The sequence below is a fragment of the Trachymyrmex septentrionalis genome, unplaced genomic scaffold (assembly GCF_001594115.1).
Source record: "Trachymyrmex septentrionalis isolate Tsep2-gDNA-1 unplaced genomic scaffold, Tsep1.0 scaffold40, whole genome shotgun sequence".
NCBI lineage: Eukaryota > Metazoa > Arthropoda > Insecta > Hymenoptera > Formicidae > Trachymyrmex > Trachymyrmex septentrionalis.
The window spans coordinates 1,132,424-1,145,025 of NW_017305569.1; the positions used below are offsets into that span (position 1 = coordinate 1,132,424).

General features: G+C 41.3%; 1 protein-coding gene across 9 annotated transcripts; it reads right to left on the reverse strand.

Annotated features, from left to right (window-relative positions):
• Window positions 1-12,547, reverse strand: LOC108750982 (transcriptional repressor p66-alpha). Of its 9 annotated transcripts, none has more exons than XM_018490882.1 (9): window positions 11,761-12,547; window positions 4,465-4,533; window positions 3,804-4,090; window positions 3,472-3,697; window positions 3,095-3,383; window positions 2,737-2,802; window positions 1,731-2,161; window positions 1,036-1,340; window positions 1-958 (listed from the first exon to the last, which is right to left on the reverse strand). In XM_018490882.1, the coding sequence occupies exons 2-9, from the start codon at window positions 4,512-4,514 to the stop codon at window positions 711-713; spliced, it is 1,902 nt and encodes a 633-aa protein (XP_018346384.1). In that variant the 5' UTR covers window positions 4,515-4,533; window positions 11,761-12,547; the 3' UTR covers window positions 1-710. The 9 variants fall into 9 exon arrangements, with proteins under 9 accessions (XP_018346384.1, XP_018346386.1, XP_018346382.1 ...); XM_018490884.1 differs by lacking the exon at window positions 11,761-12,547 and adding an exon at window positions 5,192-5,577; XM_018490880.1 differs by lacking the exon at window positions 11,761-12,547 and adding an exon at window positions 4,838-5,052 and having other exon boundaries at window positions 3,804-4,087.
• Between the last annotated feature and the right edge of the window lie 55 nt (window positions 12,548-12,602).

Below are 12,602 nucleotides of genomic sequence, written 5' to 3' on the forward strand. Positions count from 1 at the left end.
GTAATATATAACTTTGTTAATAAAATTCATATCATTATTTTGTATATAACAAAAAGAGATAGGATATATATGTGATACAAAGAAAGAACAAAGTAGTATAATAAAAGCAAAATAATCGCTCACTTGCGCTTAATTAGACAACTCGGTGTTCACAATTCAAGCAATTGCATTCAATGTTATAATATGCTTGTCGATACACTTAAATTAATTATTATGTTTATATATCAGTTGTTCAGTGGACAACGTTAACAAAATGATAACGCATATGTGTACGAGGAAAGATTAGAAAAAAGGAAATGAACGGACATTTCCAATTCGGGAGAGTTTAGTTAGTCTCCATTAAACAATGAATTAATTACTTACGACGCGATCTGTATTCCAACTCATACGTACGTTGAGTGTGTATTTCAGTGACGGAAATAAAACCTTTACCCCTTAGATAACAATAAAGTCATAAACGTACACGTCAATTGACATATTCACAACGATTATTCTTTATACAATACTAACGAATGTCATTCTTCCGATGTACTTCAAGTTGAGCTTCATCTTAACTGAGACACTAATGTTGGCATAGTGTAATTCAGGCATACAGAATTACGACTGCACACTTTACTAGATTCTCCCTAGCTTCTCCCCATTTCTTCCGTTATACACGTTTTCACTGTTTATTCGCATTTACTGCTACATCATCCTTTAAATGCGTCCGGTTACGTTTTCCAGTTATGTGGATGGGCTCTTGGTGGTGCTTGATTGCCTTGAGACGTCTGCGACGGAATCATGTCGAGCAGATATTGACGTTGAAGATCCGCTGCTTGTCGTTGTAACTCTACGAGGCCTTTGCCACCAGCAGCCATTGCTAATTGGTAAGGATACAGTATTGAGGTAAAATGCGGCACCATGTGAGCAGGAAGAGGTTGATGCGGTGGTATACCCGGTACTGGATTCTTAGCCAATTCTGGAACAATAACGGAAAATGATAAATTAGTTGTATTAGGTTTCGCTCAAGATTTTCTCGAGGATATTTTTGCTCACCTCTGAGCAATTGTTGCTGCAAGGCTGCTGCAGCAGCTGCATGATGTGGACTGAACTTCCCGCTCTCGGCCAGTTTCACCAAGGGATGCTCTTGCAGTTTCGGCGCGGGAGGCGTCGGCGTCAACGTAGGTGCCGGTGGCACCTGCGGCGGAGGCGCAGGTGGAGTAGCCACTCTTCTTGTAGGAGTAGCTGCCTTAGGAACTGGTTTCGGAGCTGGAGGATCTGGACTTGGACACGTAGTTTGCGCTAGCCTTTGCTCTATCTCCTGCTCTTGTTGTAACGCTTTTACGAAAGCAGTTTTTAATCTGTAATTTCATATAAAATACATTATATCATACGAAAATAACATTATTCCATTTTTTATTTTGCAGAAATATACTAAATTTTCAATTATTCGTTTATTTAAATAAATCTTATAAGTATATGTATGTAATAAATAATATATACATATGTTAGATCTTCTATATGCAATAGTTTATATAATTATTAAAAAATTAACAAAAAGTTTTACTATTATTTCTACATTATTAATATTTTAATCTTCTGAGAATCGACATGTATTTGATTGACTTTTTTATTTTAAGGACTAGAACTTTTTTGTCATTGTCATGGAGTTGAGCGGCAAAAAAGGCCATTGTCGAATCTCTAAAAGGACCTCCAGTCCTTCAAAGGTTAATATAAACATGAAAACCTACCGATTAGTGTGCTCTGCTTTCAACGCTTTCTTCACATTAGTTGTCACACAATGCTCACATATGACTCTAGGATCGCGACCCGCTGATGGACGTTGGAAAGTCGCATGCTGCCCCCTAGGACTGTCCTTTTTACCACCAGGCATAGGTTTTTCCCATTTCCATACGGGCGTGAAATCTGTTTTGCATTGTGAGCACTCGAATGGTTCAGGAGGTGGCGGTATTGCCGGTTCTTTCGTTATAAAATCGACCACGTGTTCCAAACCAACCAGATATATGAATTCTGTATTGGAGGGATTCGGCACAAAGTGCATCTCTGGTGGTGGCGGTTTTGGCGGTGGTATTTGTAATAATGTTTTTTCGAGCTGCTTCCTTAGAGCCATTTTAGCAGCTGCTTGACGTTGAGCAGGTGTCTCGTCTCGCGATGTTCTCTCCTACATTATTGAAAATATAAAATAAATATAATTTAATATAATAAAATTATACTTTATACAGTTAATCTTCCAACACAAAAGACAAACGTCTTAAATAAATAAAAAAAATATAAACATATAAAATAAAAGTTAAAGTAATATAGCTAACTCATTTTGATCTGTATCTTTGATGTTTATGTGTTGTACATTATATATGTATACATATCAAAATATAAATTCAATAGCTGCATGCAAATTAATTTAATATTAATTAATTTATTTGACTATATAATATACTCTTTATGCAAGTTTCTTCTTCATATATAGTAATACAACTTACATTTAAAAAATAGACATGTTAATGAAAGTTTAGCAATGCTGCATGTTACAACTTATATTACGCATTAATAAAGACTTGAAAAAATACTTTCCTATATATATGGTTTCACTAACAAAATGAAGAATCGTTAGAAACAAAAAGCACAGAAAATGAAGCTTAATTAAAATATCATAATCAAAGAAAAAAAACTAGATTAATAGCTTTTAGAGAATATAGATAGAAAAGACATTATATATTGATCGACGAATGAATATACCTGTTCTGAATTCACAGGTGTGCTTAAGGATGCGGTGGTTTTATTTTCTTGCGATCCAGCAAGCAGCTTTGTGTTTAGAAAAACACAATAAATTGATTACATACGTTGTTCACAATTAAAAAATTATTTAACACTTTCACGGCCGGGTCAGCGTTCGCATTAACGATCGCTCGAATTGTATTGTATTGTGCGATCACGAGTAATGTATTAGCAGTGAAAGTGTTAGTTCTTAAAACTATTCAGTAAAGAAGTTTTCAGCGGTCTTACTGACTTATCCTTAAAGTTCAAGTAAAATTACAACTTGAACACTATATGTATGTAAAGCTTATAACAAAAATAGTAAAATGTGATGTTATACCTTACTTACTTGATGCGCTGGAGCCGGTGTTGGATCCTTTGTAGACCTCTCCGTTCTGTCCGTTGGCGCATGATAACTTGAGACACTCGCTGCCGCTACACTAGGTGGTCTTCCTCTAGGATGAGGTGGTTGTGGTATCACCATGTTAGGAGGCATCCCGCCTGTACTTGGAATGGCATTTCGACCAGCGTTAGGAGGCAGTACCATGCCAGGTGGTGGAGCATGTAAACTACTACTTCTGCTTGGTGCAGGTTGGCCCTTAAGTAAAGGCGGAGGTGCTTTCCCAGCTCTGTGATACAGAAAACGACTTATTTCGACTTGACGTAACAATGATAAAGTTATATCTTAAAAAAAGATAATATTACAAAGGATCTTACCTATGAGGCACCTGCTGCGCCGTTACTGGCGGTGGTAATTTGTTAAGCACTTTAGGTGCTGTCGCGATGTTCTCTTTCAGTTGCTGAGACTGACGCAATTTCTTCAAAAGCACTAATTTCATTTCTTCGGATTTGAGCTCTTCTCTATATTTTCTTAGCAGTCTTTCACGTTCAGCCAACTCATCGGATGACAATTCCTTGATTGGCACCAACGGAGGCATGTCACCTGTTTAAATATTCAGCATAAATAAAATCCAATGTAATACTAAGATAAAAATTCATAAATGATTCTCTACTTTTTAACAATAAATAAAGAAAAGAATAATAACAACCTTCATCGCTGTCTGAAGCATTTCCATTTAGATATCCATTCATCCTAGGCTCATCAGGACTCTCGGCGTAACTCCTTTCGGTTCTAGGTCTAAGATTACGACGTGGCTTACGTTCGTCCCCATGTGACCGTTTAGGAGCCAAAATACCACGGGCTGCGTTCTGTATATTACGTGCCTCTGGCATACTGTTCTCCAAATTGGAGCCGGAGGAATAGTGAACCCCCAAATCCAACGGGATATCACCAGAATTCACAGAAAGGGACGGGGAATTACGCCTACCACCACTGCTGAAAAAACGGCAGGAATTAGAGAATCTGTCGCACAAATATTTGTTATGCAGAATAAATAACACTTGAAAGTTTTACTGTTTTTAATATATTCAAGAATATGTCAAGTTAAAAGGTAACAACAACCTACTTCTTCGTCACACGGTGATAAGAACCTAATACTGATAAGGAATTCCTGCCTGGATAAAAGGCAGGCATTATCATAAATTACCATAGTATATAATTGTCCCCTATTTTAACATTTAAAATTGTAAAATTTAAAGCGACATTGCCATAAAAAACAGGCGTAAGTTGTCGTTATTCCTCTTTTATTTCCTATTTAATTAGAAGTGCAATAACGAGAGAACTGTTCTCTCTGACAGACAGCACTTTACCTGATGCTCAGATCCACCACCGAATCTCCGTCCACATCCATGGCCTCCATTCTTTCGACCGTGGTCACTCTGTAATCACAAATACACGCGTGTAAAGTCGATCAACACGGAGACATTTTATTCCTGAGAGAAAGGGCGGGAGGGCGGGGGGAGGGAGAAAGGGGAGAAGAATATCGTGTTACGCTGTTTGAAAACGCGCGCTGCAGAGGAGGCAGCCACGACACTGTTTTATCTCGCGCGTGCAGCAAAGGGAGCCGCGCGTGGAACAAACCGGACTACGCTACGCGGGGACACGCACGCTCGCTGCTGCACACGACGCACAGGCGCGCTGCTGCTACTCGCTCTACTCGCGTTGGCCATACAACTGGGTTACCGAATCTCTCTTGCGCGCATTCTCGGTACGCCCCGCCGTCCCCGCAGCACACGACGCGCCCCGATGGGATCCCCGAAAATCCTCCGGCGCGATTACGCCGCGTGACGCGAAGAGTATCGCGGACACGCCACACGCGCGGACGGCGAGCGGCCAGCGACACCGTCGACGTCGACGATGACCAGATATCCCGTACGACGACGCGCCAAACCGAGAAACATCCGTGACCGGGAGACGACGCCACTAGCGTGAAGGAACGAAGAGAGGGAAGCGGGGGAAGGGGAGACACAGTGAGAAAGAGACAGGGGAGAGGGGGGGGGAGAGGAGAGAAGTACGGGGCGGGCGATCGGCCAATACCTGCGGAAGTAACTGTCCTAACCTAACTTCCACGGGAGTTTAAAGAAAATCGGTAGAACGCACAGCATCGGTGGAATGAGGTTTCCAGAGAACGAGGACGCGCGCGACCGCTTCTCCGCGACGAGGACAATATCGTTATCGTCGTCGTCGTCGTCGTCGTAATCGTTGCTGATGAACGACACAGGGCCACGTCGGTATCCTGACCACCGGCGTATCACTCGCGCAGGGTTGTGCGCTTTTTTTTTTTTTTTTTTTTTTCCCCTGGCAAAGTGCACGCGCGCACATATACACTCTCTCGCTCTCCGCCGCTTTCTCTGGCTCTTCGCAATTGAAGAATTAAATTTGATGCCTCGGAAGTGGCGTCTCCGACACAATGGCAGCTAAGCGTAGCGGTACAAGACCCGCGGAGTAGGTAGGTCGGTCGAGGGGAAGACGGCGGCGGCGGGGGGAGGGGGAGGGCAAGCACGAGCGAGAGGGGTGGTGCGGCGCGGCGCGCGCGGGGAGAGGAATGGTCGCACATTAATTATTTCTCCTCTCACCCCTACTACGACCGCGGCACGCTAGCCGCTCACCCACACGCGGCGGTCGCGTATCGGGAACGGGCTAGAAACCAATTTCTCTCTTTCTCTCCATCTTCATTTCCCTCGATCGCTCGTTCACTCGCTCGCTCGCTCGCGCGCGCGCACGCATGCACGCACACATACGCCAATTCTTTTCTGCGTATGCATCGGCGGTCCATCGCTCCTCTCCCTCCCCCCGCTCTCCCGTCCAGCGCGCTCTCGCATTCTCCCTTTCGCACCCCTTGCGGGTTTTCCCGAATTTCGTCTCTCCGTACGTGTCTCCCGCCCCCACCGTCGCCCTCCCGGTCGCTCGCGCGCCCTTATGCCCTACGGGAAATCGATTTTTCGACGGCAGGGTCCCCACTGCCGGCTGCAGCGACGGCGGCGGCGACCATCATCGTCGTCGTCGTCGTCGTCGTCGTCGTCGCCGCCGCCGCCGCCGTCGCCGGTGCGAAAGGGCTCGCGACGACGTTTTTTCGGCAAAGGCCGTCTCCTCGCACGCGGCGTCTTCGCGCGTCCCCCCCCCCCCCCCCCCCGACTCCCCGCGCGAGCCAACGATCGTCATTTTGCGTGCGAAGAAAGGCCAGCCGGCAGCCGCGCGCGTGCCTAGCCAAGCACGTTACGGCCTGTGTGTCGCACGCGAGTGCGGCATACAGGCGATATATATTCGATAGAACCCCCCTATCCGTCCGTCGTCTTCCGAACGCCGCTTTGTCGCCCACACCGGCTTGCGAGAGTTGCGAAGCTTGTGCCCTTTTCACTGCATCGAATTCGAGCCGCGCGAACTGCCCCACACGTGGGACGGTTACCTTCTAGTCTCCATGCACACGCGAATCAACGGAAAACACACTACTCGTCTTAGTTTCACCCCTCCCTCCGTTCCTCGGCTCATCGCCCGCCAGCATCACGTGACACGGCGTACACGTATCCCACAGGGGTCTCTAAACTTTCCGCACGCGCAAGTATGTGTAACTTCTCGCATAGTACAGCGCGAAGTTATGTCATTTCGCGCGTTTGAAAACAGAGTCGGGCGCTCCGTCTCGACGCGCGACGATGCAAAGTTCGCCGCGAAGATACCGATAGCGATCTCTCGTCGCTGACGTACTCGACTGTAAATTTAGCACAATATAACTACGCGATTGGAAAAAGATCACTGGAGCCGAAGAGATATGGTAGCTTCCGACATGGGACAACGCCAAAGAGAGAGAAGTCCGCCACGTTTATCTGTATCACGTGATACGGAAGACGCGCTAATTGATTAACGTCTAACTTCTTATCGATAACTGGAAATAAAAATGAACGCGGCGACCCGCTGGATCCGACCTTATCTAAATAGAACATCACTGCGTAAAACACCATCTTTCTAATAACGCTAACAGTAACATTACATCAGTATTATATTATAATTTCCCATTTAACAATATAATGCACTGATAATGAAACCTTAGTAACGAAACACAATATATACGGTAAGCCTTAAATCTTGAGAAATTCATTATCCACCAATCACCGAGTCTTCGAGGGACTTAATCATAGTCGATTATTCTCCTCACATTCGACTATGATTGTCAATATCTTACGGATTAAAACTTCCTACATTTGCACCTATTGTGTTTCGAGACTAATGCACAATTGAAAATCACAAGCAATGTCTGAGTTCAGCAGAAAAAGCAGCTTTGCAACTGTTGTAAAAATTTTTTAATATTATATAATTGGTCTTGCCTTTAGCTTCTCACTAAATCTAAACGTATAAACCAATCATATTCAAGAATTCTACAACAGTTGCAAAGCTGCTTTTTCTGCTGCCATTGACTGCTTTCAACAGAAAAAGCAACTCTGAAACTTTTATAAGATTCCTCAATATGATTGATTATACATTTAGGTTCCAGCAAGGAGTTAATGGGCTTTTCATGATAAGCTATTGTCTAAGCTTTAAGTCATAAGCTGCAAGAAAAACTGAGCAATTACAGGATGCTTTATAGCAAGAGACATAGATGACACAGTGTAACACAGTGAATCATTATATCCTTGTTATCTGCTAACGAAGATCACACTGTGTATATTCCAAAATTGACTATACTGAAAATCTATAGTGCACGTAACGTGAACTGAAATGTAGCATATTTTCAGCGCTGGCAGTAAAATTCGAATACAGCCCATGCTGGAAGCAAACCACATAGTCGATTATTCTTTTCACATTTGATTGTGATTGATCAATTTCTCATTGTTTTAGACTTAAAGTTTAGACTTAATGAGTTATTGTAGAAAGCTCACAAGGGCTAGATTCTAACTAGAATCATTCAATTCATATGAAAGAATCTTACAACAATTGCAAAACTGCTTTTTTTCCCCCACACAACAGCAATAGGGAATAAGACAGATTTCAACTTATCAGAGCTGCGTTCGAAAACATCACCCGGGTGTTTCCGTGTATCATTTTATTCTTGTTTAACATTAGGTTGGGTGAACAAACAAGGATAAAACGATACGCGGAAGCACTCAGGTGATGTTTCCAAACGCAACCGAGAAGTCGTGTATATTAAAATTCGGGTATAATAGATTGAAATCTGTTATTCTCTATTTTGCTATTGCCGGTGCTTTTTCAATTGTGAACGAAGCTTTATGGTAGGAACACACAGATTTTTGTATTACACATATAAGGCATAAGAAAATCAACCAATCAAAATCTTTTATTTCATGAAAAGGGAATGAAATAAAGAACTTTGATTAATTCATTATCTCATGCATTATCCGTAATGTGTTATGCAATAGTGTTCCCGCCATGGCACACAGAAAAACTTAAGCAGAAAGACATAAGCGATAAGGAACGGAAATCAACATGTTAAATTTACTAATGTTTACATTATGACCTTACGGTGATTAGTCTTTACTGTGATTAGTCAATTCGCTTATCGCTCAAGTTTTTTTGTGTGCCATGACTCTTAAAAAAATTATACATTGATACTGTTAGAGTTTAACTGGATACCTGACCGCGTCATTCGAGTTTCGTAAAGAAATGAATTATTAAAGATATCCTAAAGTCGTTTACCAAGTCAGTAGAACTTAAGCATATATGATTTACGTGTCATTGACATTACTACACACTACTACAAGTACTACATCAATATCGTACGCACACATACGTATAAATTTTCCAACAAATCTTTCACATTATATATATATATAGGTATATAAGCCCAAGTCTAAGAATTCAATATTGTTTGTTCGTATAATCCTTAGAGTCCAAACTAAAATTGCTTTATCAAAGTATAAAACTTACATAATATATAAAGCAAATATTGTTACAAGTCGATGCCAGATGTCGATAACAAAACTGTAATTTTCCAACTTCTTTCGTTCTTGGCATAAAGTTGTTTGGACATTTCTGTTTATACTTTAATTGTGGAAAAGGATTTGTAAATCTATAAAAACAGAGAAATACTTATTTCGAAGAATAATCGATAAAACACAGATGACTAGGATCCCCTTATGTCTTGTGTTCACGATGTTATGAAATCGTTCCGAGATCTCGGACAGAGAAATTACTAAAGAATTATCAAATTATATCTCAATTCGGTCACATAATCAATGCGCTTGGTCAATTCTTTCTCCGCTCGAGATCTCAAAACGATTTCGAGCGTATCATAGACATGAAGCATTAAGCTCATTCTTTACGGTTCATCTTTCCTTTTTTTTTTCTTTTCACGTTAAAAAAAAGAGAGTAAAAAGTAAACTAAGCAAGAAATTCAACAACAAAAAAAAAAAGAAACCTATTATTAGATCATTTCATTTGTCACACGAAATTTTTAAGCATATTAATTGGTTGCAAAATAGAGACATTTTTTTAATTCCAGAAATCCTCTATCTTGTAGCGAATCAATAAGTTTTCGAAAATTCGTCGCACGACAAATGAAACATTAGCCTTATTCGGTTGGAAAACAACGATCTGCCTATATTTCCTCTATCGCATGCAATTCGCGCGAATACACAGGTTTCTTCCCTGACTTTCGCCGATCAACATGCAATGCGAGATCGACTCGCGTCCCCGTTCGCGAGTATACAGAGTTATTGTTCGTATCTCACGCGTTGATGATCAATTTCCCACAAAAAAAAAATACATGTAAGCCTGAACGTGATCTACGTAGCGGATGTGTCGTAGCTGCCGCGAATCGGACCGGCGAATTTTCACCAACGTTTCGATGTTTTTTTCGGTTTCCTCGGTATGATTATGCTAGAACTGGAAATACCGGACTTTTGTGTTTACACGACGAAGAGAAACAGAAGGACCAAAATTTGAACAAATAGTTGTACGAAAGGGATGAGAGAAACACAGTCGAAGTCTATTTACTTACTTGTAGTAATAAAGATTCTTAATATTGTTTACTTATCGTTAGTCAACTATAAGAAGTTCCAAAAGATCCTTCATAGATAATTTACGACCTTTCAATACATCGATTTCAGAGGTACGACCGTACTTATCCATAGGCGTAATATTTAAGTAGATATATTTGTAGTTAATCCGATTCCCGAGATTGAAATCCACAATTCACTCAGACATCGATTTAATAAATTAAGACACTTTATTTAATATAATTAATACAATTTAATATAAATTAAATTGTATAATTATAATTTGAATAATTTTACAATCTTGTGTAGTTAATGTTAAGTTATGCTTCTAAATTTATGTTATAGTAGATATACACTTTTGCAATAATATGTATTAGTATATAATTATATCTGTTACTATTAGTGGATTAAGGCATATCAACATTCACGTAATCATCAAAAAGTAAACATATATTCTTAACAGTGCCAAATTATCAATGTAAGTAAGGAATATATACATGTATTGGTTTTCACCATTTTTGGTTCTCACAAGAATTACAAATTACTTGGAAAATGGTTAAATGCAAAATAAATCGTCTAATTGGCAATTTATTCGCGTCATTCATTAATGAAATGACATGTGTTATGACGATAATTTTAAAAAGTAAAAATAGAAAACAAGATGTTGTAACTTTTATCATATACTGCAGTTTATAATTTTTATTTTTATTTTAATTAGTTGCATATTTTTCTCTTTTATATCATACATGTACAGACTATTGCATCCAATTGCATTGCCCAATATAACAACAGCGTTCAATATTATAATTCAGTCGCTAAGTTTTATAAATTGTTATATACTTTATGTTCTTGACTCTCAAAATTAAAATCTTTGAACAAACTAAATTATACTTATGCAAGTTAAAATTTAATTGGCAGAAATAAACTCGTAAATAAGAATTTTAATATTACTTTTAATAAAGTCACTTCAATATAATATACTCGTTCATTGAAGGTATAGAAAATATCGTTGTTTAAAGAAAGTTATATTCTTTCAAAAAAAGTTTTTAATTACAATTTTAAATTACAGTACAGTGTACGATAAAACATGAATACGTAACATTTAACATTATGTGTGTGCGTGTGTGTTTGATAGCAATTAAAATACTAATTATTTATTTTTACGTCTGTTTATAAATTGAACATATAAAATTAAATAAAAAAATCGCGCCTACATTTAATGAACATTTAAATTTTACATGAAGGTAAATTAAACGATCCACTCGCAGGAAAATGTTCGGTTCAATTTTGTTATAAAATATGCAGTCGATTTGCAGTCCATATCTATATATATCTACGTCGCGTTACATTAATTGGAACATCAATAAAAAAAATTCTAAATAATAAATATCGCACATTATATCAAATACGCTCGTTTTTTTTTTCTTTTCTCCGCAGAATCCTACGAAAATATTACGCCTAGAGTGCCAAGAAAGCAGGTACGGCCCTGGAACGCAAGGCTTCCGGCATCTGACCATCGGAAAAAACTTCAGTATCTCTTCCGATCAGTGGAGCGCCTTGAACCTTTTGCTTTCCATACCCTTTGTCCCTCTCCCCCATCTCACACGACTCACTCCCGAGTGTCGCGGTACCCCCGTGTGAAGTTTTGGCGATACGTACCTATGATGTCGATCGGGGCTGATCCGAATTCGCGTGGCGGTTCAACCGACATACGAGACGAGCTGATTCTGCCTCTCCTCTCCTCTCCTCTCCTCCACCTTCTCTTCTCCTCCTCGCCGCGCGTACGTCTCCTCCTTCGCAACACGGTACGCGGCGCCGACCGCGTACGGCGAGATGCAAGACGCGCCGCCGTTGCCGGTGACGACGACCGTTTCTTTTTTTTTTCTTTTTCCTTCTTTTCTCCCTCTGCGCCTCACTTCACACGTCACCGCGGTCCACCGCACTCGCGTATCGCCACGATTCTCACACGGCGAGACGCGCGACGCTCTCGCTTACCGCACTCACTGCCGTCGCTCACCCATGGAGATATGGCGCGTATGTCGCATCGTGCAGCAATTAACCACGTATTCGTACAAAGTCAAATGTGCACTCGGGCTCGCCCGGCCGAACGTTTCGTTTCTTTTCCACCCGCCCGCCCTACCGTTCGTTCATTCGTTCGTTCCTCCGTCTGTCTGCCTGTCCGTCCGTCCGTCCGTCGTCCCTTGCGCTTCTGTCTTGCCGCCGAGCGTCGCGTTTCGGCCACACGTTTGTTCGCTTCTTCCGTATACCGGCGGCGCGCACGATACGCCGAATCGTGATCGCGCACACACGCGGCACGCTCCGTCACGTGTTCCGAGCGAGCTTCATCTATCTCATCGGCACGCATGCACGTACATACATAGATCCATATGCACGCATGCACGCACGCACGCACCTTTTCCACGACTCATGAGAAAGAATGCCCGAGTTCCGGACTTCCACGCGCGTAGCGACACAGCGACCGAGTTCCCCCGGATGGAGGG